The sequence below is a fragment of the Camarhynchus parvulus genome, chromosome 8, assembly GCF_901933205.1.
Source record: "Camarhynchus parvulus chromosome 8, STF_HiC, whole genome shotgun sequence".
NCBI classification, from domain to species: domain Eukaryota; kingdom Metazoa; phylum Chordata; class Aves; order Passeriformes; family Thraupidae; genus Camarhynchus; species Camarhynchus parvulus.
The window spans coordinates 635,337-662,807 of NC_044578.1; the positions used below are offsets into that span (position 1 = coordinate 635,337).

Below are 27,471 nucleotides of genomic sequence, written 5' to 3' on the forward strand. Positions count from 1 at the left end.
CAAATGGGTTTGATGTTTCTGAGAAATGTTCTCTTCTGGAAAGACTTCAATAATTAAAAATATGTGCCTTCTTAAAAGTTCGCCGAAGCACAAAACCATTGCTTTAAAACATTCTTTGTTCAAAATTGTTACCTTGACTGATATTCATGGGAGGCAGTTGCCTCCAATGGAGTGAGCACAGCCCTTCCCTTAGCCAGGCGTCAGTGCCTCCCTGGAGGATGCTTTGGAGCTGGAGAATCCAGGGGCAGCAAGGCTGGCCCGGTGGGAGTGTGGTGGTGCTGATGGTGTGCACAAATGTGGGTCAGAGCAGCGCTGGGGGCAGCTCCAGCACAGAGCTCTGTCCCAGCCCCACCCCAGGTTAAACTGTGCTGTCTCTTGCATGACTGTTTGCTGTCTCATTCTGTACTTGTCTTCCATGTGTGATTAACTCCCAAATGTTCTCTTTTTTTTTTTTCTTTTTTTTTCCTTTTCCCTTTTTGTAGAAATTATTGAGCCTACTACCTCTAGTCGTGTCTCAAGCCCAGGTCAGTATCCCCCGAGGAGGGTCGGTGCCTGCAGGGCCCCATTGCCATCCGTGCCCGGGGCTGGCCCGGGCTGCTGTGTCGTGGTAGTGCTGGGCTGTCCCTGTCGTTGTGCTTCCATTGGTGTGTCTTCCCCGCAGCCTTTGTGTCTTGTCCTCTTTCTCCCTGTTTGGAGCAGCCTGTCCCCATCGCTGTCCCTGCCCTGGGTGTGTCCCGGTGGGGCTGTGCAGGGCACTGCTCAGTGCGGGCAATTCCCTGCTCCGGAACCACCTCACCCCCTGAATCCTTGCTGGTGTTGTGGCCAATGTGGGTGTTGGTTTGAGGATGTGCAGATTTCTCACTGTTTCATCTCTGACTGACCGTGGGACGGAGCCAGGAGCTGTTGGGAGGCGTTTTCACGGCCAGTGCCAGGAGGGGTTGGTGGGAGCTGAACCCTCTCTGTGTGCATGGAGGGTGTTCACAGCTCCTGAGTGCTCCTGCTGCATCCCCCGTTCTCTTGGGCATTTCCTGCTGCTGCTCCCCAGCAGGACACCCTCAGTGGGGCTGGTCACAGAATCCTGGAATGGTTTGGGTTGGGAGGGACTTCAAATCCCACCCAGTGCCTCCCCTGCCGTGGCAGGGACACCTCCCACTGTCCCAGGTGCTCCCAGCCCCAATGTCCAGCCTGGCCTTGGGCACTGCCAGGGATCCAGGGGCAGCCACAGCTGCTCTGGGCACCTGTGCCAGGGCCTGCCCACCCTCCCAAGGAACAATTCATTCCCAATATCCTATCTGCTAGACAAGAACAAGCAGAATTTCCCTCTGGCAAAACCTTCACCAGATGTGCGCTTTTATTTCCTAACTGAGATTAAAAGATTGGGAGGACTGTGCCAGAAAGCCACAGAAGTGAGGTGATTAAACCAAGTGAGGCAGGTTAAACCAAGGGCTGCAGAAGGAAAAGCAGGCACAGGTGATTCCAGCACCCTCAGAGCTACAGGAGCAGCAAGACAAGTGTTTAAATCTGCGGAGCTTTAATTACAGAGCTCAGGGAGGGCAGGCTCCGGTGTCACTCAGGGGGCAGAGGTGCTGCCTCCCTGCCCTCCCCGGGCCCCAGGGAGCTTCCCAAAGCTCTCCATCTCCTCTAGGGCAGAGACTGTGCCCTGTCTCCATCTCCTCTGGGGCAGAGATTGTCCTGTGCCTGCAGCCAGAGCTGCAGCAAAACCTCTGCACGACATCTCCATCCAAACCCACGGCATGGGAGGGGGGACTGGGCTGCAGAAAGCTGATAGTGCCTGCAATAAAAGTCCCTGTCCTTGGGATTTTCCGCAGTTGCTTTGGAGTACCAAGCAGTTGGAAATCAGCTGGGGAATTATTTTTTTGAGTTAAGAGAGGCTGAGAAGAAGGAAAGGGTCGCCGCTGTGTCGGTCGTGCGAAGCGGCGATAGGAGAGCCCCACTCTGGTGTTGTTTAACCCTGGGGTTTGTAATTCCTGAAAAAGGGCCCTCAGCCTGATCCTGTTCCAGCTCTGCCCAGGGAAGGAGGGATAATGCCGGGTGGCTGCAGCTGGAATGGGCTCCAGTGACATTTCTGGGTTTAATCTCCATAAGTGAGTGCTCCAACAGAGTCACAGTCGTTCCTCATTTTCAAAAACTGCTGTTCAAGTAACACAGCTTTGAGAAGTGTTTGAATTCTTGTCTGCAGAAATTTGCACCAAATGAGCAAAATGATGTGTATTTCTGGGAGCAGCATGGAGATGGGGGAGTGGAAAGGAACAGAGTCCTTTAATAATGATCCCTCTCTTAATTCTGAAAGCACAGTGCTAAATAGAGAGGGCCTTTTACAAACATGAAATTGAGAATATGAAAACCTCTGAACACAATAGTGGAAACATTTAGGAATTATTAAAGTTGCAATAGTTATAAACTACATGAGCAAATCCAACTTTAAATTACCAAGGAAAGCACTGAGCTCAGTTTGCAGTTGAAAACCAACATCTGTTCTGCTGAAAGACAACAGAAAAGGGGAGGAGGGTTTAAAGACAGTTCTCAAAATGGTTGCAAATTTATTATTGAGTCTTTCCTCCTGGAAATCAGCCCTGGTAGCAGCAGTGACATTGCAATGAACTGTTCTGTTTGCCTTCAATAATTAAATAACACTGTGATAGTCCCTCTACTTGGCTAATTTTAGCCTGGTAAATAGCTGGAAAATGCCAGCACTATTGTAACCAAGTTATTCAGCTGCAAAGGCAATGAAAACCTTCCCAGAGTGCTGGGAGCTGAGTCCCTCATGTGCTGCAGCACCAGCAGTGAAGGCAGCACGTTGGGCTGGGAGATGGTGGCAGAAAACCTGGGTTATCTGTCCACAGCTGCTTATGACTGTAAAATTAGATTTATCATAAATCACAGAATGGTTTGGGCTGGAAGGGGCCTTAAAACCATCTCGTTCCAGCCCCTGCCACGAGCAGGGCCGAGGTTTCTGGTTTGTTCAAATCCTCCCGGGAGGTTTTGGCCAGGAGTCCTTTGGGTCTGCCCGCCCTGCTTCCCTCGTGCAGGAATGCCAGCCATGGAAAAGCTGCAGGAACTCATTTTAGCCTCGTGTCTCACATCAGTCAGAAACCAGAGCATCAGCCTCCTTCCTGCTCAGCCAAGGCTGTGCAGCTAATTAGCTAATTACCACCATCCTCCAGCACTTGAGCGCAGCTTCAGGGGGCGTGCTCCCTGGAGAAGGCTCTGCTGCTGGAGGACACAGATCCTTGCTGGGGTTTCGGTGCTGAGCCAGAGGCTGTGAGAGCGCCCAGAGGGAGGCAGGCTGTGGCTGCAGGGGTGAGGGAGAGCTGGGGGCCCAGGCTCCCCAGACATGCAGGAAACTCCTGGCAGGGTGGTCGGTGTCCCATCACCACTGCCAGAGTCTCCGGGGTCTTCTCAAGGACCAGCCTTGGAACGACTCTCCGCAGGAAGTGAGGAATCTGCAGCAGCCCTGGAGAACTGTCAGCATCCCCCCCCGGTTCCCAACAGGGGACAAGGCATTTAAGACATTTTTAATCCATGCAAAGCAGCGCCGTGTTCGAGAGCCCTGGTGACACATTTGTGCATTTCCCTGCTGGAGCCCCTTTCCACACATTTGGGGATTTACTCTCCTAATGTGAAGCGACAGTGCTTCAAGCATGTAGAATTAGCTGCAGAAAGTTACAAAATTGGGGCCATGGTCGGTATCTGTGTTGTCAGCCAGCGCCAGGAGCTGGAGCTCCTTACAAATCTTTCCTCCTTCAGCATAATTAGTTCACAGGTGGTGTCTTGGAAAGCCTTTGAAGATGTTGCTGAATTCCTAACGCTGACTAAACAAGTAACTGTGACAGGTCAGAGAGAATAATTGAGGAATCTTCTTTAATTAATGATTTCACATCTTATGAGGCACTTTTATAAAAATTGGAGTGGGAGAGAGAAGGACCTTAAGTTATTTAATTTTCTCAGGAACAAAAGCGTGTGTTTAAATGAGCACTTGGGCAGGTTGGACAACTCCTTGAACCCCAGTTGGTTCTCCCTGCTCTGCCTTTCTGCATATCTAACACATTTAATATGCCAGGGTACCAAATAATACCTCATTTCAAGCAGACTCTCTTTGTTCCATGGGAGACCTGCCAACCCCTCCAGTTTTTCTCCTCTTATGCAGTTGCAAATCCCATTTAAATCAATCAGTGATTTTGTGTAAGGAGAATCTGCAGGGCTGGACTCTGAGTTCCGGGGTTTACAGTGCTCTTTCTTGCCATTATTTCTGTCTGTTGGTGAGGAAAGCTCCATGTTCCCGCAGCTGGGGGGCTCTGCGTGGCAGCAGGAGACGCTGGTGCAGCACCCCTGGAGCAGGGAAGAGCCTGGGGCCAGAGGCAGGGCCAGCTGGGCTTCACTGCCAAAGCCCAGCTGCTCATCCTTCTCCCTGCTCCTGCAATTCCTCCCAAACTCTAAAGGGCTGTGAAAAAGTGATGCAGATTTTGGATCCTGGATCATGGCGAGTTTAACTTCTAAATCCTGTCAGGAGCAGATGTGTGTTTGCTCTAAGAGTTTTTGATGCTTGGTGGCCGCTTTGGTGCCTCCCAAATCCCCCACCTGAGATCCCATCTCCATCAGCTGATGGGAATCACCCTCCAGCACCCAGTCCCAGAACACCAGAGGTTCTTCTGTCCCAGTAACAGACACAGAACAGACACAGGGCTACTGGGTCTTGCTGTGAGTAGTTTGGCATCAAAAGGGTGAATATCCCGAAAATATCAATATATTAAACCTCCTTGTCAGTCAGCTGACAGCTCTGTGTTCAGAGCACATCGTGGGCATTGCTGCTGCATCCCAGAGCCCAGGCAGGTGTGAAATTCCAGCGTGGCTCCAGGAAAAGCTGGTGTCTGCACGCAGCCAGCTCCGTGCACCTGCACCGTTAATTCTGGGTCTCTGTGGGAACCCGTGGCCCAGCCACACTGGGAATTATATCCTGGGGGAAATAGCTGCCTTCCAGTGCTGCAGTCACCTGCTGCTTCAAACAGGTGAACTGTGTGCTTGTGAATCTTCCCGGGAAGGCACATCCTCCCAGCGAATGTGTGGAATTAGGTAAACACTCCTGTTGAAGCTGAGCGAGTGTCTCAGGGTGTGCTCAGTGACATTCAGCGTGCTCAGAGCCTGCATCATCATTCCAGCAGAATGTTTGAACACACTAAATCATATTATTCACTGCTTGCTGAAGAGACGCATTATTTAATATCAAGAGAGCTGCTTTCTATCAGCTGAAAAATGGGACTAGAACTAGGTCGTTTTTAGTCCATTGATTCCCACTCTCTAAGCCAGCATGTAAAATACAAGAATGTTTTTCTCCTGATACTGTATTGCCTACAAGCCTTCTGTCAGTGGGGATTTCAATATTAATGAGCTTTCCCACGAATATGAGAAGCCCACTTAGGAGAAGAAGCTGCTCTGAGAATCCTGAATATTTTACAATATCACACATCGATCAGTTGGCTGGAATTTCACATTTTAACCAAGGAGTGCTTGTGAGAGATGCCAGGAAAGCAGAGCAGGGCCAGGTGTGAAATGGCTCCTGGAAGCTGTGAGAAGGGTGGAGGATGTGGAGGCTGGGGAGATGCTCAGCCTCCTGCTGCTGCTTTCTCCCACTCGCGTGTTGCTGATGCTGGGGGTGAACCAGGAGGTTCCTCCCACCCCTGAGGGAGGTTCTCAGCATCCAGGGGTCAGTGTCCTTGGTGCTGGGTGTGTGTCGGTGTGCAGATCAGTTCCTGTTTCTGTCAGGTGTGTGTTGTGTGTAGGAACTCCAGTGTGGGAACCTCTTCCCAGTACAGCTCTAACTTCCTGCAGTTAATGGGGTTTAAACACAGATATTCACTGAATCAGGGAATATCCTGAGCTGGAGGGGATGCACGGATCATGGATCCAGCCCCTGGCCCTGCACAGACCCCAAATCCCACCTGGGCATCCCTGGCAGTGCTGTCCAAAGCCTCCTGGAGCTGCTCTGGCAGCCTCGGGGCCAGGACCATTCCCTGGGGATCTGGGCAGTGCCAGCACCCTCTGGGGATGAACCTGTCCCAAAATCCACCCTAAACCCCCCTGGCCCAGCTCCAGCTGTTCCCCTGCTCTTTACACAACCTATTTACACCTTCCCCGAGACTGAGACAAGTCCCAGCTCTGCCTGAGAGAAGACAAGCAGGAGATCCCAGAATGTGATTCACCAGCAGGAAGAGAGCAGTCCGTGTTTTTATTTATCACAGAAGGATATGTTTTAAGTGAAGGTTTGATCAGCCAGAACTGGCTGACTACAGGAATTGCACAGGAATAAATATGCATATATCCATCTCGATGAGATGGGTGCCCATGTGCAGGGATTTAAAATGTATATGGAGCTGTGGATCCAGAACCTCAGGGAGGGCCCAGCTCCGTGTGGAACTCGGAGGAGCCTTCAGCTACAGCTGGCAGGGAAGGATCTGACAAACTTGGGTTGTTGAGGGAGGGAAGGCTTGGGGGATTAGGGGACTTGTCAGAAAAAGCCTGTTTGAAAACTCCATGAATATGTCAGTTTTAAAGAAATTCAAATAAAGGCCTGTTGAGTTTTGAGTGGGAAAAAAAATACATTGGCTTCCTTCCAGGCTCCCCATCTCATTCCAGGCAACACTTCTTCTTTTTTTGTCTTTTCCCTGTCTGAATTTCGCACCAAATGGAAATTTCAGTTCCATGCCAGCTGCATTTAGAGTATCTGTGCAACATGGACATTTTGATGGAGTTGCCAACAATATTTCCAGCCAGGATGGAAAACAACATCCCAGGATGACACAGGATCAGCCATTTCCTCGCTCTGAACCTGGTGTTTCAGAGCTGCATCTTTTCCTTCCCCTCACTACAAACAATTGCAAGGCCCAGCCTGCTGAGGTGGAATTTAAGCTGGGCTTTGTCCTCCTTTAAACTTTCCAGATGAGCTCTTAACGTGTCACCAGGCAACCATGAAAGGCTGAGTGTGGGTTTTTCCAGGAGGCTCTCTGGGTTAAAGAAAGCAGCACCAAAATTTGTAGGATTTGTATTGTAGCTGAGCCAGGCCTGCATCCTTCCAGGAGCAGGGTGGGAACAGGTTCAAGCAGCAGCTCTGAACAATTAAATAAATACTCTTTTATCACTGGCACCTGCTCCTGCTCATGGTTTTCAGGAAGCCCAGATTTCAGCCGAGCCTCTGAATCCACAGAACAGTGCGGAGCCATCTGATTAAAATTTTAAAGATGCTTTTCATCAAGATGGAAGCTGCGCACAACATTTTCCCGTTTCCAGCTGCTGAGTCAGGCCGTTCCATAGGAAAGAGCTGCTGGCAGGAGGCAGTGCAAGAGGAGCTCAGGGAGGGGGTGGCAGCCTGCTCCACACTGAGCCAGGCCCTGGGGCAGCACTGGGTGACACTGGGTGACACTGGGTGGCACTGGGTGGCACTGGGTGGCACTGGTTGACACTGGGTGGCACTGGGTGGCACTGGGTGGCACTGGCTGACACTGGGACAGCCAGCAGCGCCTGTCACTGCGCACTCAGGGCTGACATGATTGGCCTTGGCCCCTTTTGTGCCCCTCACGTGGAGGTGCATGGCTGAGCTCTGGGTTTCTCTGTCCATCCTGCCCCAGATGCTGCCTGTCTGTGCAGGGAGGGTTGTCACTCACCCTTCCCCTGCCCCCGATGGCTCTGCAGGGTCTGTCCCCCACCCAGAGGGAGCTCTCTGCAAAGCCAGGCAGCTCAGAGAGCAGCTGGCTTTGGGGAGCTCAGGGGGAGCAAACAGGCTGTGGATTTTCCAGTGGGAAAACAGGCAGAGACGTGAATAACCCACAGGAAACTGCCAGAGCAGAGAGCTCTGCTCAGAGAGACCCCGCAGGAACGAGCAGTGCCTGTCTGTGAGGCTCCCAAACCTGCTGTGCCCTTCCCTCCCACTCTGCACAGCCCTATTCTGTGCCAAATTTCCCCAGGACCACAGAATATCCTGAGCTGGAAGGGACCCTTCTGCCAGCAGAAGAGCAGTGTTTCACAGAGAGGTGGAAATCCCACCCTGCTCAATGCAGGCGGTCACTGTCCAATTCCCAGGCAGGTGCTGCAGAAACCTGCAGGATTTTAGTGCTTAGGGGTTACACACGGCACAAACTAGGAAAGCAAGATTGGTTTGGAGGCAGAATGTGTCTTTCTGCACGTGTCTCCAAGGCTATCCGAGTCAGTTTTCAGGCATCCATCTCTGTCCCAAAAGCACCAAGATACCGCACTAATTGACAGAGATTTTCAAAGGCATGGCTCTTAGCAGAACCTGCATGCCTAAAGCTCCCAGCCAGCTTTGAAAAATCTCAGCTGTTGGGGGCTTTTTCCTCTCTTCTGTGTAATAACATATGCAAAGCTGAGCCATAATGTCTCCAAAATCCTCAGGATTAAGCTGAAAAGCGAGTGGGGAAGGCTGGGGCATGCAAAGCTTCCTGATGCAAAATCCTCCAGCAGCAGGAAAAGCTGCAGAGCAGCAGCAGGCAGGAAGGGTGAGGGGCTCTGGAGAGGCACCCCCTGCAGAAATCCCAACCCCAAATGGCTCTGGAAGTGGGGGGATCATTCCCTCTCCCCCACAGGCAGCTGCAGGAGCTGAGGGTCCTCCCGATGGCTGCAATCCCAAATAACTCATCCCAGGGAGCAGGGGTTGGGGGAAAATGGAGCCACAGAATCACTGAATGGCCTGGGTTGGGAGGGACCTTAAATAAAGCCCACCCAGTGCCACCCCTGCCGTGGCAAGGACACCTTCCCCTGTCCCAGGTGCTCCAGCCCCAATGTCCAGCCTGGCCCTGGGCACTGCCAGGGATCCAGGGGCAGCCACAGCTGCTGTGGGCACCCTGTGCCAGGGCTGCCCATTCTAACAAAAGGATCCCTCAGTGGGGTCAGTGCTGGGAGATGGATCCCTAACCTGGAGCCACAGCTGCAGGTGGCAAACACTGTGTTCAGAGTGACAAATCACTAAATCCCTCCATTAAAATGTGCAAGTGTTGAACCCCGTGTGCCCCACAGCTCTGGAGGGTCAGCTGGGACGAGGAGGCAGGGAATGATAGCATCGCTCAGCCCCTGGGCACTGCCATCCCTCAGCACCTGGGCATTCCTGAGCCCCTGAGCACTGCCATCCCTGAGCCCCTGGGCACCGCCATCCCTCAGCACCTGGGCATTGCTGAGCCCCTGGGCACTCCTGCATTCCTGCCATGAGGAGAGCCCCGTGCTGGCTGCAGCCCAGCCTGGCTCGGGGAAGATCTCAATCAAGTTGAAAAGTAGCAACAATTTTGCTGGGGCAGTGTTTGAACACTGTGGAGCCCCATGAATAGTTAATGTCACGCCAAGGGCTGCAGACAAACGCTGCTGGCTCTGAGGAGCCAATAGCTGGGGCTGCTGTGAGTGATGTTTGTTCCCTGCACACACAGCCCCGTGGAAATTGCCATCATCCCTCACGAGGGGCTCGGCGCTGCTCGCTGCAGCCCGGGAGGGGCGGCCTCTGCCTGGCTGCTGCTCTGGGAACTGCCAGGGCAGCCTGCCGTGCCCTCCCTGCTGCTGGGCACACACAGTTCTGCACAAATGGGCCGGGGGGAGTCCAGCTGGATCCCTGTATGGAGGGGACTCTCCCTGTGCCCCTCAGTTTGTGCCTGTCACAAAGGACAGGGCAGCCCTGGGAGCTGGCACAGCTCTCAGTCACTCCATCCCAAATCCAGGGCGTTGGAAAAGCCCCTCCAAATCATGAGTCCAGTCCCTGACCCATCCCCACCCTGTGCCCAGCCCAGAGCACTCAGTGCCACCTCCAGGTGACACCTCCAGGATGGGCTCTCCAACCCTCCCCGGGCAGTTCCAATCCCTGACCCCCTTTCCATGGGGGAATTCCTGCTGGGGTGTGACTGTGTTCACAGGGGTCCGAGGAGGAGGGCGGAGACGAGGATCTGACTCCATGTTTCAGAAGGCTGATTTATTGCTTTATGATATATATTACATTAAAACTATACTAAAAGAATAGAAGAAAAGGTTTCATCAGAAGGCTGGCTAAGAATAGAATAGAATCAGAAAGAACAATAACAAAGGTTTGCGACTGGGCTCTGTGTCCGAGCCAGCTGGGCTGTGATTGGCCATTAATTAGAAACAACCACATGAGACCAATCACAGATGCACCTGTTGCATTCCACAGCAGCAGATAATCATTGGTTACATTTTGTTCCTGAGGCCTCTCAGCTTCTCAGGAGGAAAACTCCCAAGGAAAGGATTTCCCATAAAGGATGTCTGTGACACAGGTGCCCACCCTGAGCTGCCCTGAGGCTGTTAGGCTGCAAGGTGCTGCTGTAACTTCTGCACCCAGCAAACAGTTGGACTTGGTTGTTTATTTCATCCACCACCTTCTTCTAATCAAAACACTATTGATGATTAATTCTTTGGCTATATGGGCACAGTTTGGGGATGAATTTCCATGGGTTATGGGGTTTTTAATATTCCTGTAAAAAGAGAGGAATGCATGCACTGTGCAGAGATGTGACCAAGAGGAACCCACCAGAAATGCTTAAGGAAATCAACAGAAATCTGAATAAACCCCACATCTTAGAAATCATCTGCCAGCCACCTCAGAGGAAGATTTGCTGAAAGGCTACCAGCCCTTCCAGCCAAAAACTTCCTTCCTCATACACCCAAAAAGGGAGAGAAATCATGTTCCAACCTGCTTAGCTCCACATCCCTTGTCAAGAGCACAAGAATGATGTGGAAACCGTGCAGAAACTGGAAAGCTCAGTGTAAAAAATTATCATTCACGCTGCTGTATGACATTGCCTCAACACAGCAGAACCAACAAAGTCTCCCTGATATATGAGAACTATCAGAGATTGCCACTGAACACGGAGATTTAATGTGCTGCTTAATTCAAGAGCTTATTTACAATGTCACACGTCACTTGGAGAAAAATGGCTCTGACAACCAATCATTTAAAATATAGGAAGAATGTTTAACAAAAGGTCAGAAGTACAAATATTTTACATATTAACTACTAATAAATTCATTTCCTCTCAAAGTTAGGAGGATCAGCAAATGTCTCCAAAGCCATTTGCAATATTTCAGCACAAGGCCCAACCTCTAATTACCAATGTAAGTTGTAAATAATTGTCAAGCATGCAGATGAGCCAAAAATTCTCTCAAATTAAAGTAATTAGCTCCCAAGTCAAATTTTTCTGTCACATTAAAACGCTTTTCCTTGTCTCCAGTGTGACACTTACAAATGAGAGCCACATTGTCAGGGAAGCAGTTATTGTAGGCTGCCAGAGTGATGCCTGAGGAACCTGAGCTTCCCAGCAGTCCAGGCTTTCCCTTCTTCCTGTGCTGCTCACCCCACGTGGGAGAGGGGAGTTGATCCAGCAATTTATCCAGCTGGAGCCCTGGCAGGTGGCTGCAGAGCTTCCCCATCCCTTGGTGTGGGAATATCCCTCGTGGAGAGCCGCAGTGCTTGGCTCTTCCTGCCTCTCCTTCCCTGAGGAACCTTCCAGACCTCCTGGGCTGGGGCACAGCGGGGGGAGAATGGGAATGGGGATGGGAACAGGAAAGGGAATGGGAATGGGATGGGGGTCGGAATGGGAATGGGAATGGGAATGAGAATAGGAAAGGGAATGGGAGTGGAAATGGGAATGGGAATGGGAATGGGAATGGGAATGGGAATGGGAATGGGAATGGGAATGGGAGTGGGGATGGGGATGGGGATGAGCAGCTTGCTCCTCCCAGTGCTTTCTCTGGCACTTTTATGGTTTATTCTCAATGTCCTCTCAACCAAAGCTGTGTTTGCCCCATCCAGTGGAGGATCCTGAGCCGTTCTCCTGTTTAATTTTGGGTTCCCAGGCAGGACCCAGAGTCAGGCTTGGTTTCCATTTAATTTCAGGCTAAACAAGGTTGGGTTTGCTGCAGATGAACCTAAAATAGGGGCAGGTGTGGGGGAGGATGGTGTCCCAGCCTTGAGCATGTCCCATCCCAAGCCAGCTGTGTGCACAGAGCCCTGAAATAGCACAGGACTGACCTGTTCCCTGCCAGGGATCCCTTCCTGTGGCTGCTCCCCTCTACAGTTGTTGCTATTCCACTTCTTCCAGACAAGACAGCCGGGCTGAGACTCAGACATCCAGGCTGGATGTGTGGTTTGCTTTGCCCTGGGTGTGCCAAGAGCAGTAAATGTGGAGGATGCTTAAAGGGAGGGACAGGCTGAGCCTCACCCAGCATCTCAGCCACTAGGGTGGAGGCCAGGAAAGGCTCACCCCAGAGGGGGCTGGCACTGCCCGGGCTCCCAGGGAATGGGACACTCCCAGAGCTGCTGCAGGAGTGTTTGGCAGTGCAGGAAGGCCCAGGGGCCAGGATTTGGGACTGTGAGTGATGGGTGTGCTCCTGCTGCCCGGAGCCATCGAGCCCCCGCTCTCTTGGCTGATTCCTGCCTTCTCCTTTGCTGCTGGCAGGGGGTGAGGTGGTGATCCCACAGGTCCACCCCAGGGCTCGGGTGGATCTCCTCTGTCTGCCCAAGCCAGCTCCTGCTCAGGGCTGTTCCCATCTGTGACAAACGCCAATCACTTGGTTTTAAATTTTAAAAGTTTAATAGTAATAAAATGGTCATAAAAATAGTAATACAATTACAGTAATAATAATTTGGACAATTTGGATTAGGACAATATGAGACAATAGAGACAAAGAGTTACAAATGTCCAGGTACCTTTTCTGGGCAGCACAAGCCCAAACAAGGACCCACATTAACAGAGGATTAACCCTTAAAAGCAACAGCCTGTTGCATATTCATACACCTCATCCATGATGCATAAATTCCATTCAAACACAGGATTCTCTCTGGGCAGTGTCAGCTTCTTCCTCTGAATCCTAACAGTGACTTTGATGTGGGAAGAAGTTCATCTCTTCTGATAATGGGGCAATAAATTCTCTTTCTCAGAAAGATTTAGGTGTCCTGTGGCTGCTATCTCGCTGCAAGTCCTTTCTTGAAAAAAGCATCCTACATAGCATAGTTTCTGTTTTAACATTTTTTTGTTACCCAAAACTATATTTAACACACTGCTTAAGAGAATTAATACAGCGTAACTTTCTAACACAACACATATAACATTCATTTAAATATTTGTGAAAAGCCAATCATAAAATACACATTTTTCACACATCTGTCACTCCAGAGCTCCTCAGAGATGTTCCATTTCCCAACACCACTGCACTCCTCAGCCGCACAAAGAAATGGGACACGGCTCCGGTATCAAGGATGATATATAAAGCCAAATTTCCTTCTGTTCCCTCACAGTAATTTTCCCCATAAATACTTCTGGGGGTTGCGCAGTGTTCCTTGCAGCAGAGTGGGAGTCCATCAGGGCTGTGCTATTTCATCCTGTGCAGCTCTCCGTGCTTCACTCATCCCAGCCAGGCATCACAGGCACTCTGTTGCCTGCGCTGTTTCAGGGAAGGTGTTCTCTTTGATACCACCAGCTTTGTCTCTGTCTGCACGAGACTCCACTGAAACACACCTGAGCAGAGCGTGAGGGCTGAAAATGGGGGGGGTTCACTAAAGCTTGTCCTGTCCTGTTGCTGTCACCACTGCTCTGATCCTGGCACACCCAGGGACATCCACAGGATCCTGCAATGCTTTGGCTTGGGAGGGGCTGTAGGGATCATCCTAGTATCAAAAACAATAACCAACTGTCATCATCAGTCCATAACCACCCCCAAACAAACATAGAATTAAGCCCAGAACTAACCTCTCCCCCCCCAAAAAAACCAAACAAAAATACAAACCATGATCATAAATCATCAAACAATCACCCACCAAATTTTACGTTCTTGTAGCTTATAAAAAGCATGGCACTGAAGATGTCAAGATGGACACCTCCCACTGTCCCAGGTGCTCCAAGCCCTGTCCAGCCTGGCCTTGGGCACTGCCAGGGATCCAGGGGCAGCCACAGCAAATCTGGGAATTCCATCCCAGCCCCTCCCCAGGAACAATTCCCAATTCCCAATCTCCCATCCATGCCTGCCCTCTGGCAGTGGGAGCCATTCCCTGTGTGCTGTCCCTCCAGGCCTTGTCCCCAGTCCCTGTGCAGCTCTCCTGGAGCCCCTTCAGGCCCTGGCAGGGGCTCTGAGCTCTGCCTGGAGCCTTCTCCTCTCCATGACTGAGCAGGAACCACAGCAGGACCCACAGAGGGACCAGGAACTGCAGGGATTTTTAGTGAGGAACCACTCCGTGCTCTTGGGCAGTTGCTGGTTTGGGAAATGCTCCCAGAGGGTGATTTGGGAAATGCTGTGTTCCAGAGGGTGATTGGAGACCTCATCCCCCTGTGTCCCTGTGAGCCCCATCCCCGCCCTGCTGTCCCTCCGTGCCCGGTGAGCCAGGGCTGGCAGCCCTCGTGGAACAGCTCTGCTTTGAGCCACACCACCCTCACCAGCAAAAGCCATCTGACTTTACAGTCTCCAGGGCTGGGTGTATTTTTAGCAGTGTGAAATGAGTCTGTGGCTGTTTGCAGTATTTAGCATGAGCTATTTGTCAGGGAAAGGTGACTCTGGCTGCTGCGGGGGGCAGGCAGGGAGCGTGTGTCCCCCTCTGCCTCCTTGGGCCAGGGCTCCCCCAGCCAGGGAGCTCCAGTTCCAGGCAAAGATCCCCTCAGTTCAGGGTTACACAGCTGGTGGCCATGGTTACCGTGTGTTCATTGCTTGGGGTTTTTTCCAACCTGTAAATATCATATTTTGCATTTTGCCTCAGTCAAAACCAGCACCAGGATCAGTTTTGCATTGGACACAGGGCACATCCCAAGTGGGGTCTTCATGACTGGAACAAGAAATGCCTCTGTCTCACCTTCTGTGCGTACACAAGCACAGCCTGGGATAATATTTCACTTTAAGACATTGCTGGTGGCACGTCTCAAGTGTTTAAATTACCAAGCTTTCAGATTTTAGCACAGCAAACAGCTGATTTTTGCTTCTGCAGTCTAGTAATCGTATTTTAGTCCTTGTTTTCCCATTTTAAGACTCACAAAATGCTTTTTTATTCATTTAAATTTAAAATAAGGACAAATCAGCATTTCATCTCCCAGCTCCTGCCCTGCCAGCAGCCCTGTGTGAATGCTGATGGACAGGCCCTGATAACACCCCTCTCTTATCAACCCCATCACTCTTCTGGGGCTCATCTCCGGGATCTTCCTGCCAGCACTCCCATCCCAGAGGATGATAAAGCTCCTCTGTTAAGCACCCGGCACTTCCCAGCTTTATCCTGCTTATCCCTGGGCAGAGTCAGCTCTTGGACAGCTCCTGCGATATTCCGTGTCCTTCCTCAAGGGTTTTCCGAGAGATTTGTCCGAGCAGCGCTGAGCTCTGCTTGACAGATAATGCACAAAGCAAGATTTGACTGCAGCCCCACCGCCCAGGGATGGGCTGAGCCAAACCTGTGCCCTGGGCTGGGACAGCTCCTGGGGAGGACGCTGTGAGAGGGGCGGCTCACAGGGCATTCCTGCCAGAATGCCTGTCCCTGCAGCTTCCAGCCCTGCCCTGGGCAGCTGCGCCAGCCTGGGCTACCTTCAAGGGAGGAATTCTCCCTAAAATCCTACCCAGGAGTGCCCCAGAACTGACCCAGAACTGACCCAGAGCTGATCCAGAACTGATCCAGAACTGATCCAGAACTGACCCAGAACTGACACAGAACTGATTCAAAACTGATCCCAGAACTGACCCCAGAGCTGATCCAGAACTGACCCAGAACTGATCCAGAACTGATCCAGAACTGACCCAGAACTGATCCAGAGCTGATCCAGAACTGACCCAGAACTGACCCAGAACTGACCCAGGACTGCCCCAGAACTGATCCAGAACTGACCCAGAACTGATCCAGAGCTGATCCAGAACTGATCCAGAACTGACCCAGAACTGACACAGAACTGATTCAAAACTGATCCCAGAACTGACCCCAGAGCTGATCCAGAGCTGATCCAGAGCTGACCCAGAGCTGACCCAGAACTGACCCCAGAACTGACCCCAGAACTGACCCAGAACTGACCCAGAGCTGATCCAGAACTGACCCCAGAACTGACCCCAGAACTGACCCAGAACTGACCCAGAACTGACCCAGAACTGACCCCAGCACAGGAGGGATGTTTTGAACCAGGCCAGGCCAGAGGAACACGAGGCTGGAGAGAACCTCCATGCCCACACGCCTGCTCCAGAGGCATTTCCACATCTCTGGAATTCCCAGCCTTCTCCAGGTGCTGCCATCGTGGCCAAGGCTCTGTTTAGCCCCAGCCTCCACCTGGCACCACTTCAGAGTGATCCATTTACCTCAGTCCTGCCTCTCCCACCCCGGTGCAGCTCCTCGGCCTCAGCATGATTGCATTTGCGTGAGACTAAACCAATCCCCTGATCCATTTTCACACAAGGCTTCCAGGTTTGGCTCTCCCAAGGTCAAGCTTTGCCTTGGCCTCCAAGGAGGTTTCTCTGCTGCCCATTCCCCCTGGCCATGGGAGCTGCTTCCAGAGCTCTGCAGGCACCCTGCGCCCATCAGCACTGCTGCTCCCTAACAGAGCCTTTATGGACTGTCCACCTCCTCCTCCACAGCCATAAATCCTCCAGCAGCTTCAAGTGGAACAAAATGTAGAGATGTTATCCCCAGGCCTCGCCCCAGCCTTCTGAGGCCTATTATCTCCCCATCTTTTCTTTTAAAAGAACCTTATTTGACAGCCTAGCCTTTTTCATCCTTCTTTTTTGCCTTACTGCTCTGACCTTGAGTTAGTTTATTGCTTTTCTCTCTGTATGTTTTAAACGTTGCACCAAAAAATCCAATTTATTAAGGCTTTCCTTTAGTAAATGATTAACCTGAATATGGTTAAATGAAATGCTTATTAACATCTCCCTGCATAATCCATTTAACAGAATTAGACTTGCTTATTCAGACAACCTAAAGGGGTCTCTGCTTTTGTCTACACAGCATCAGCATTAAAGCTTATAATTATTTCTGGTTAATGCAGCCCTTGGTGCTAGGAAATGCTGGTTTGTGTGTTCCAGCATAGCACTTCTCCTAATCTCTTGTATTAATTAGAGATACTGATATAATACTACTTTGTTCCTTTCTATTCAGCACCAGGAGAGATGTCTGAATATAATCCTATCTGTGCTAAGGGTGTCTTAAATATTTCCACGAGTGCTGGCTGGTGTAAAACATTAGGATTAGGTCCAATAATCCCTAAATTGGAAGAAAGGAGAGCTCACAAAGGCACGTGGGCACGCGAGGTGCCATGGCCAGGCAGGGATTTCTCCTTGCCCTGAGGGGACATTGAAGGTCCCCTCTGACCTCAGTTTCCACCCCAGCCCCTGTGGGTCCTTTCCCAGCCCTGGTGAGGCTCTGTGTATGTCCCCTTTCCCTTTCCCTTTCCCTTTCCCTTTCCCTTTCCCTTTCCCTTTCCCTTCCTTTCCCTTTCTCCCTTTCCCAGAGCGATGCAGCCACTCGGGCTCTGAGCAAAATTTGACTTACACAGCAGCACAAAAGTAAATTATTGCCCCTCAGTGGCAGCAGCTGACATTTTAAACTCATTGTGCCCTGTAAATCCTGGGTCATTAGGCATTTCAGACACCAGGCTGCTCGTGGAGCTCGTTTTAATCTTTTCCTAGATGGAAATTCACTTTCTTCTCAGGCACTTCAAGGTGTCACTCCCCCACGGGCTCTGGATTTGCAGCACCAGATCACAGAGTCGTGGAATTGTTTAGGTTGGAAAAGCCCTCCCAGAGCAGGGAGTCCAACCATGGCCAGCACTGCCAGGGCCACCCCTGAGCCATGTCCCCAAGTGTCACATGCACTTTGAGATGCCCCTGGGGATGGGCAACTGTGACAAACGCCAATCACTTGTTTGTAAAATTTTAAAAGTTTAATAGTAATAAAATGGTTATTAAAAATAGTAATATAATTAGAGTAATGATAATTTGGACAATTAGGATTAGGACAATATGAGACAATAGAAACAAAGAGTTATGGACAGTCTGGGTACCTTTTCTGGGCAGCACGAACCCGAAAAAGGACCCACGTTAACAGAGGATTAACCCTTAAAAACAACAGCCTGTTGCATATTCATACACCTCATCCATGATGCATAAATTCCATTCAAACACAGGATTCTGGCTGGGCAGTGTCAGCTTCTTCCTCTGAATCCTGACAGCGACTTTGAGGCAGGAAGAAGTTCGTCTCTTCTGATAATGGAGCAATAAATTCTCTTTCTCTGAAAGATTCAGGTGTCCTGTGGCTGCTATCTCGCTGCAAGTCCTTTCCTTAAAAAAGTATCCTACACAGCATAGTTTCTATTTTAACATTTTGTTATGACCTAAACCTATATTTAACACAGTGCTTAGGCGAATTAACACAGCATTACTTCTAACACAACACATATTCATTTTAATATTTGCAAAAAGCCAATCATAAAATACACATTTTTCACAGGAACCCAAACCTGCCTGGGCAGCTGTGCCAGGGCTGGGCAGCCCTTCCCTGGAGAAACTCCTGAAGCCCATCCTGACCCTCCCTGGACTCAGCTCTCCTTCCCTCTGGGCACCCAAAGCTCTCCAAACCCTCTGAAATCAGCTCTGTGCCACGCTGGGGATGGGGCCTATGGAAATGCCCAGGATGGCTGCAGGTGTAATCACAGACTCTAATAATTCCAGCTTTTATTTAAAGCCTAATCACACATTCCTCCACCATTGCCTCCCTGCATAAATATTAAGACTGGGAGCTCGTGTGTGTGTGTGTGAAACAATGGCATGGTGATATTTCAGTGGGGGAAAAAAAGGCAGCTGGTTTATGCTGCTCTCAAACATTTAAACCTTTTCATTTTTCCCCTTAGTCTGGCACAGAGAACCATCCAAAAGTGCTTTGAAAAATACCAAGTCCAAGAACAAAGTGACCTTGCATGGACTTGCACAGGAAAGCAAGGACTGCTCAGTCCTTACCAAAATAATTACTCAGACTAGATCAAGGACTGAGCAGACCATGCTAAGAGTCTTTAAATTTTAAAGGTGTGTTTATTTTAAAAGTTTATACATCAGCACAAAGCTATGAAATTTTATTAATATCCAGCAACAGCATTTTGCTTGGCCAGCAATGAATTCAGGGAGCCACAGGATAAATTAATCAAAACTCTGAGGAGGAAAAGAAAAAGTCTGCAGGATATTATTAATTTTTAAGAATTTTTAAGAGTCTAGCCCAATATTTTAAACTATGTGTCATCCAGTAGGCCTCGTGTGACATCATAATTGATAATTAAGCTTCTCCAGGTTTGCTTCTCCTTCAGGTTTCTTTTCCATCCAATTCTCCTCCTTAGGCAGCTTTGGGAACTGTAACTTTTCTATTATCTCCCAAGTCAGTGCATTTTCCCCCCATTAACTCCCCTCTTGCCTTTGTGCAGAAACAATCCAGGTATGATTTAATAAGCCCTGGAAAGACAGAGCTGGTTCATATGCAGGAAATCAGATTTACATAATTTTCCGCTGGCTTTTATAGCTACTGTAGTTCAAATTATCCTTAAGTTGGGGAAACTCTCTTCATACCATAAAATGAAATAGCACCTGTGTTATGCTTCAGCTTCCCCACCTGGCCCTCGTAATAAATTAAAGGTTGATTTGTCATCCTGACTTAGCACAGAAAGTCCTTTTGTAATGAGAGGAGAGGAAGGGCCCTGGCCTGCAGTTAGTCACAGTCATCAGTCACCAAACTAAGCTTCAAAACCAAGTTTAATCTTGTTTTGTTTTGGGTTTATTACCTGAGCCTTTCTGCACGGGGGAAGGCAGAGGATTTGGGGTTGTGTCACGTTCTCCGCGCCAAGTAAAATGTCACACACTGCAAGTGGAGCTGCAGGGGCCGTGCAGAAACCAAGGGGATGTTGGTGGTTGGGCTTTGATCCAGGACTCCAAGGCCGTTCCCCTTGTCCTGTCAAGGACAGGGTTTCTGCCAGGTCCATCCCTGAGGCACAGCTGGGACACTCCCAGTCCCAGGGACCAGCTCCTCCCTTGCTCCTCAGCACTGATTTCTTTCTCTTTGCACTTTGTGTGCATTTACCAAGGAATTCTTGAAGGGCTTTGTGGTAAACAAATAAATACAACTTCTTCAAAATTAGTATTAATGTCTTTAGCTGAGCACAATTGTCAAACTCTGGCTTCTGGAGTTGGGCAGAAAATGAGCTGTTTTCCACGAGGGCTTCATCCAGTCCCCTCTCATTGATTGCACTGCAGATCTTCATGCTCAGTAACCTAAGAATGGATCGATTATTCAGCTGGTTAAAAACGAAGCACTCCCGTTTCTAAGTGCTGGCCCTATAAACAATTCCAGCTGCTGGAGCAAGCGGGGCTGTTCCCTGGGCAGGGTGGCAGCAGGGCTGGGCTGGGCTCGCTGCCTTCTCTCTGCTGCCCGGAGCAATTCTGCTGCTGCCCTGAGAGGGAAAAAGCCCTTCCCCATGGAGGAGGATGAAATGTGGGGGGCTGAGAGAGGGCACTGTCGCTGACCCCTGTGCTTGCCTTGCAGCTCCCAGCACAGCCCAGTACGGCATCACCGGGCACGCCGAGGTGCTCTTCTCCTGCTGGTCCCTGGTGCTGACGCTCTCCTCCCTCAGCAGCATATTCTACCTGAAGAACATCCTTCTGCACTAAATGTAAAGACCCATAAAAGGCTTTTAAGGATTCTCTGAAAGTGCTGATGACTGGATCCAATCTGGTAGAGTTTGTTAAAAGCGGCGTGGGATATAATCAGTGCTTACATGGGGATGATCGCCTTCTGTAGAATTGCTCATTATGTAAATACTTTAATTCGACTCCTTTTTTTTGATTAGCTGCATTACCTTGTGGAGCAGTACACATTGTCCTTTTTTAAGACGTGAGAACTCTGAAATTACTTTTAGAGGATATTAATTGTGATTTCATGTTTGTAATCGACAAGTTTTCAGAAGCATTCAGTCATGGTCTGCTGACTCGCAGACTGTAGTTTACAAAAAAAGGATATTGCAGTAAAAATGTGCTTCTTTAAGGCTGCAATACAAACATTCAGTTCCCTCCTCAACTAGCATTCTATCCAAACTTACACAAAAAACATTCGTTCTTTTTTGAGTAAAAAAAAAAAAAATCAAATAATATTGCCTTCAAAATACTTCTTCAAAATATTACACATATCTAGATTTTCTTCTAGCATGATATTCAGGTTTCAAGAATGAGCCTTGTACTATAACTGCGTTGCGCAGTACCGCTTTTGTTCTCTTCCCTCTTTCCTGCCAGTTCAGCATGGTTGTGCCTTCATGAAACACGACTTTCCTCTTCCTCTCCAACCGGTCTGGAATGTGTTCTGGGAAATGCTGGAGCATCCTTTGGAGCGTAGGAGAAGCCTGGGCGAGGCCAGAGGAGCCCGGGCTCCCGGGACAGGCTCCTCTCCCCCTGCAGGAGCTGCTCCAGGGGCAGGGCTCGGCTCAAGGGCAGCGCCAGCTCCTTCCTGTCCCTCCCTCCACCACCACCGAGCAGTAGGTGACCTCTGTAAAAACGACATTTCCCATTAGGAAACAGAGCTCCAACGATTTTGTGGCACCTTTTGAATGTCGGAATGTTCCCCCAAAGCCAAATTCCCACCTGGCTGTAAATGTCAGGATCGTCCCTTTTGTATTGCTGGCAAAGCCGACGTGAATTGGTATTTTTCTTGCACTCAATTTTGTACTGGTTTGGCTGATTTAGCAATGATAAAGGATGCTTTGAACCATGAGACACCTGCAAATCCCTGGAGTGTCAATTTTCTATCTCCACGTATCCGTGTGGCAGCAGCGAGGCTGCTCCTGCTGGGGGCACGTGGCTGTGCTGGGAGAGCCACCTGGGCAGGCAGGGCTTGGGCAGCTGCTCCCCTGGCCAGGGCTGTCCCTCCCAGTCCCCACAGCACCCCGTGGAGGGGACCCTGCTGGCACAGCCCAAAGGATCAGCCCAGAAATCCTGCTCAATGGTGCTCCATCCTTCACAGCCCTGCACGGCGCTGGTGTGAAGCGCTGCTCACACAGAGCTGCCACCTCTGCCACTCACTGGGGTGGCCGGGCCAGCAGCCCTTGGGCACCACCTCCCCTGGTGGCCCCAAGAGCTCCTGACCTGCTCACCTCAACAGCTGCTGACAGCAGGAATAGCAAAATCCTTATCACAGAGTCCTGGGCTGGGCTGGGTTGGGAGAGCCCATCCCATCCCATCCGGGACAGGGACAGGGACAGGGACAGGGACAGGGACAGGGACAGGGACAGGGACAGGGACAGGGACAGGGACACCTCCACTATCCCAGGCTGCTCCAAGCCCCATCCAGCCTGGCCTTGGGTGGGGCAGCACCACTTTCACTGTGATCATCACTCCCAGGCTCTGAGTTTGAGCTCCTGTAGGTGGCTGGAATTGCCCAATTCCCCACTTTTCCTGCTCACGGCAGGTGCTGGCAGTGAGCAGCCCCAGCCCTGGGAATACTCAGCAGTCCCAAAATCCCTTTTTTCCAGCAAGGAGGGCTCGGAGCTCCCTGGGCTCAGTCTGAGCTGCCCCAGGCCAGAGCACAGCCAGGAGGTGCAGTGCCTCTGCTGTCCCTGCTGAGAGAACAGAGATGTTCACTCCAACAGATGGCAATAAAACATCCTGGGTCACTCTGCATGTGGTCAGTGACAGACTGTATTATTTCTCTCATGATTTACAGCCGTGTGCCAAGCAGGCACTGTTTTCAGAAATGTGGCATTTTTTAAAACCTGGAATAACATGAACAAACCCATTCTGCAAGGAAAGGGTGCAAACTCACCTCAAATGAGTTTATCAGTCCTGATACCCCCATATCTCTTGTATTGCAGCTTTAAAGTGCTCTATTTTCGAATCCATTCACTAGAAACAGTGGTGCTGCAGGAAGTCTTGTGTCAGTGCAGTTTTATGAAGGGAGAAACGAGGCCATGGACAACCCCACCCACGTGTGTAAAACTGGGAGAGCGTTCTATGCTGCGGCTGGATCAAACCCTGCGCTCCAGGGATCCCTGGCGTTCGGAAACCGATCTTTCCAGCAACAGAATAGAATGAGCAGCAGCTTGATTAAACAAGAAAACCAGAGTATTCAGTGGAGTGTTGAATGTTTGCATTCGCACCACTGGGCGGCACGGACGGGAGGTCCAGTCCCACATTTGATTTTCACTTGGGGGGCACACCCTGCTCGCCAAGCCCAAAAAGAAACCCCCGAACCCCCAGCAGCAGAGCTGGGAGCCGTGTCGCGGTGCCAGGGGCGGCTTGTGGGGCAGGAGAGTGCTGGGGTGAGAGGGGCAGGGAGCCGAGGGGCTCGGCAGGGTTGGGGCAGGGCTGGAGCTGCAGCAGAGGGCTCGGGGGACGCGCCTGGCTGGGCTGAGCTGGGCTGGGACAGGCTGGGCTCTGCGCTCCCACAGGGGCAGCAGGGCGAGCACAGCCGCGCCAGGCGCTGCAGGATGGGAGCGTGCCTGCCCCTCGCTTTGGGGGCGCTCGGGGCAGCTGTTGGGGGGTTTGTTCTGTGCTTCCCTGCTCTGTCTGCCGCCCACGCTGGCTCTGTGCATTCCCTCCTTCCCAACACGGAAAGGAAAGGCTCAGCTGAGCATTTGCAGCAGGCTGTTGGAGCCCGCAGGCTGGGAGGGCTCCTGTGCAGTGCCTCAGGGCTGTCCCACACGGTGACACTGCTGTCACAGGCTGCTGGCCCTGGGGCTGAGCTGACTCTCGGCTGAGGCGTGTCTCACGACTCAGAGTTGAACAAACGCAGCTTCTCAAGGGTTGCTATCCTGGCAGGATCCCTCAGAGCCAGACAGCTTTTTTTAAACTTTTCAATAGGTTTGTTTTTTTTTTAGAGTCGATGCTGTTTTTAAGATCCAGGAGTGTTAAACCCGTCCCCGTGACAGCTGCTTTTTTTGCACATTTTCTGAGCGAGTGTTCAAAATAGACAATGGCAAATGTTCTGCTACCAAAACCTCCACAGAGCCCACAGAACTGTGTTATGAAGAATGTGTATACCAAAATATGTATTTACATGGATAAATATGCCTTAAAGACTAAATATGCATTTACTTCTAAGGCTGGATCAGCCTCGTGCCCAGTCTGGAGGTAAATAATCCATATTTCACAGCTGCCATGGAGGGGGGTGCTTCTTTGGAGGAAAAAAAAAAGAAAAGGGGAGGGTGGGGAAGCATTTCTTTTAAAAGAATCTTCAGTAGTCCTAAAATCCTTGCATGAACTGCCGTGTGTGAGGAGGAGTGGGCAGAGGATGGAGTTGAGCCTGGCACTCCAGCACTGCAGGGTTGGCTGTGGGGCTGGCAGGGCTGTGGTGCCACCAAAAACTGCCACATCCTCTCCCATGCGCCCCCACACACCCAAATCCCTCTGAGGGGGGACAGAGTGAGGGCTCTGGGTGTTTCCCAGCCCCACAGGGCTGTGGAAATGGGGCCGCCTACCCACAGCCTCTCCTGCTGCAGCTGGCAACATGGCATCCTGGGGAATGGGGAAATGTTGGCAAAAAATGGGAATTTAAAACCAGGAATTAAAAACTCTCCGTTCTGCCTCAGCACTGAGAGCAGAGGAATGAGTGCTGGCAGGGCAGGGCAGGGCAGGGGGGAGCTGGCCTGGATTTGGCCAGGAGCAAGGGGATGTGGTGGCACAGGGACCCTGGCCGTGCCGGGCTGGGGCTGGGCTGGCTCCTGAGCTCCAGGGGCAGGGCAGGGATTTGCTCTGCAGCCAGGAAAGTCCATAATCCACCTGGAAACAGCCAGGGCAAGGCAGTGGCACAGGGGCTGCTGGGGAAGGGATTCTCAGCAAATCCCGCTCTCAGAGCTCTGTGTGAGCAAGGCTTTGCTGGGGCACCTTCAGCGCTGCTTGCTCTGCCTCCTGATGCCTAATTCATGAAGGGCTCCGAGGCTGCCTCTTATTAGAAAATTCTCGTGTTAAAAAATGCGGAGATCAGCATATTTGCCACCTCTCATAAGCTGAGTTCTCAGTCATTCATATTCCAGGGCAGAGGGAGCGTTCCTGTCAGCGGCAGGATGAAAATCTGCATTGAGGGATGGGGAGGAGCAGTGCCAGCTGCTCTGCCCTTGGCTGGGACAGGCCTGGGGGCTCTGCCTGGGGGCTCAGGGGGTGCAGATCAGCCCCAGTGCTGATCTGGGCTCCATCATCCCCCCCAGGGTTTATCCAGTTTATCCCACAGCCATCCCGGGATGGGAGAGCGTGACAGGCACCCTGGCTCCCTGCCTGCCCAAACCTGGGCACAGCAGGGCTGGGCTCTGCCACGGGCACCTCAGAACCCTCCATGGGCAGCAGCGACAGCCAGCCCAGCCCAAAGTGTCCCCAGGCTCCCAGCCCAGCCCGGGGACAGCAGCAATGACCCCTCTGCAGCAGTGAGGACAGGGAGGGGACAGCGCGGTGCTGCTCCAGCCACGGGAGCTCCCCTCATCAGCCAGGGGCTGGAACACTCATCACCCCCGTCCTCCTCTTCCCCAGCTCACAAGCTGCCTGCAGTGATGATCTTTATTCCAGTCAGTACCCAGAGGGGCAAATCTGCTCCCTCCTTTTAGGGTTTCTCAGCAAAGCAAGCACAGCTGGCGCAGACACCCTGTGATTTCTGTGCACAGCCATCAGCTGTCCCCCTCCCAGCCCCATTAGAGGCACGCTGGTCCCATTAATCCCCACGACAGGCACTTAAATGCGAGCCCGGGGTGAGAACAGCCCTGCAGGCCGATATGGAGCAGCAGCAGCCTCCTTTCCCAGTGGGTGGGACGGCAGGGCCAGCCTCCCCTCCCTCTGTTTTGTGGCTTTTTGATATAAACCAGCCTTTCCTCATTGGAGGGTGGGTACTTCTGGGTGGAGGGGCAGCCTCTGAGGGGTGCTCAGCATTTGGGGTCTGTCCCTTCAGCCAGGGCCGGGCAGGAGCTGCTCCAGCCCCCTAAGGAGCCCGGCCCTTGCAGGAATTTGGCTTTGAGGAGGCAGCACGCTTCGTTAGGCTGGCAAAGCCCTCAAACCTGGAAGGAACTGCTTTTCCTCCTCCCCCGTTTAAGTGAGCTGCTGATAGCGCTGAGTTGTTCTTCCAGAGCATTTCAAATTCACTGCTCTTTCATTATCCTTGACCTTTTCACATGTTTTACCATAAGTGGGGAAAAAATTAACTTTGGAGTAAATGACTGCAAATCCCTCCCCGAAAACGTTTGAAAACAGAGCCTGGGAGGCTGGGACGGGGGAGCAACAGCTCTTGCTTGCCATTGTTTTCTGTGTAAAGAGGATTTAATGTCTGTTTCCCAAAAATTACGGATCCTAAATCCCTGTGGCTCATTTAGAAATGACTTTTAGCAGGACAGGTGCACATATATATCCTCCCCTGTACTTCGTGTTAGGAGTGGCAGGAGGACAAAGTGTGTGATGGGACAGGGCACCTTCCTGTGTGCTGCTCCTGAAGCCTTGCACTCTGGCTCTCGGTCCTGTGTTTTTATCCCTGTCTCTTCATGCCCATCTCCTGATCCCTGCCTCTTGGTCCCCATCTCTTGGTCCTCGTCTCTTGGCTCTCTTGTCTCCTTTCCCATGTCTTAGTCCCCTTCTCTTGGTTCCTTTCTCTCTTTTCCCATCTCTTGGTCCCTATTTCTTGATCCACATCTCTTGGTCTCTTTCTCTCTTTCCCATCTCTTGATCCCCATCTCTTGGTCCCTTTCTTTTCTTTCCCATCTCCTGATCCCTGTCTTTTGGTCCCCATCTCTTGGCCCCTATTTCTTGGTCCCTTCCTCTCCTTTCCCATCTCTTGGTCCCTATTTCTTGGTTCCCATCTCTTGGTTCCCATCTCTTGGCCCCTATTTCTTGGTCCCTTCCTCTCCTTTCCCATCTCTTGGCCCCTGTTTCTTGGTTGCCATCTCTTGGTGCCGTTCTCTCCCCGGAGGGGGAAGGGTTAGGCAGGGAGCAGGAGCAGGAGCAGGAGGAGGCTGCAGCCCAGGCTGGGCTCCCAGCCCATTCCCTGCACCCTGAAGAAGCCATCAGACCCAGACAATGGCAGAGACCCCCCTGGTGCTCACAGGGCTGAGCTCCCCCTTCTTCCCTGGCTCCCAGCTCCACCTGAACAGACCCGCTGTCACATGGAGGGGCTGATGGCACAGGGAGAAGCTGATGTCACACAGGAACAGCTGATGTCACACAGGGTGTCACAGAGAGAAGCTGATGTCACACAGAGCTTCTGATGTCACACAGAATGGCTGATGTCACATGGAGGAGCTGATGTCACACAGAACGGCTGATGTCACACAGAACGGCTGATGTCACCCAGGGAGGAGCTGATGTCTCACAGAGTTTCTGATGTCACACAGAATGGCTGATGTCACATGGACAGACTGATGTCACACAGAGTATCTGATGTCACAGGGAGGAGCTGATGTCACACAGGGGCAGCTGATGTCATACAGAACAGCTGATGTCACACAGAACTAC

At 51.3% G+C, this 27,471-nt stretch overlaps 1 protein-coding gene across 5 annotated transcripts in view; it reads left to right on the forward strand.

The window, feature by feature from the left end:
- NEGR1 (neuronal growth regulator 1) overlaps nt 1–22,243 on the forward strand; it is a 171,975-nt gene extending 149,732 nt beyond the window's left edge. For 3 of the 5 annotated variants that reach the window (XM_030953651.1, XM_030953653.1, XM_030953655.1), the window contains one exon: nt 20,549–22,243. In XM_030953651.1, the coding sequence (XP_030809511.1) occupies nt 20,549–20,673 (125 nt within the window). In that variant the 3' untranslated portion in view covers nt 20,674–22,243. The remainder of the gene's footprint in view (nt 1–20,548) is intronic. The other 2 variants (XM_030953652.1, XM_030953654.1) reach the window with 1 other exon arrangement.
- Nucleotides 22,244–27,471: the final 5,228 nt, after the last annotated feature.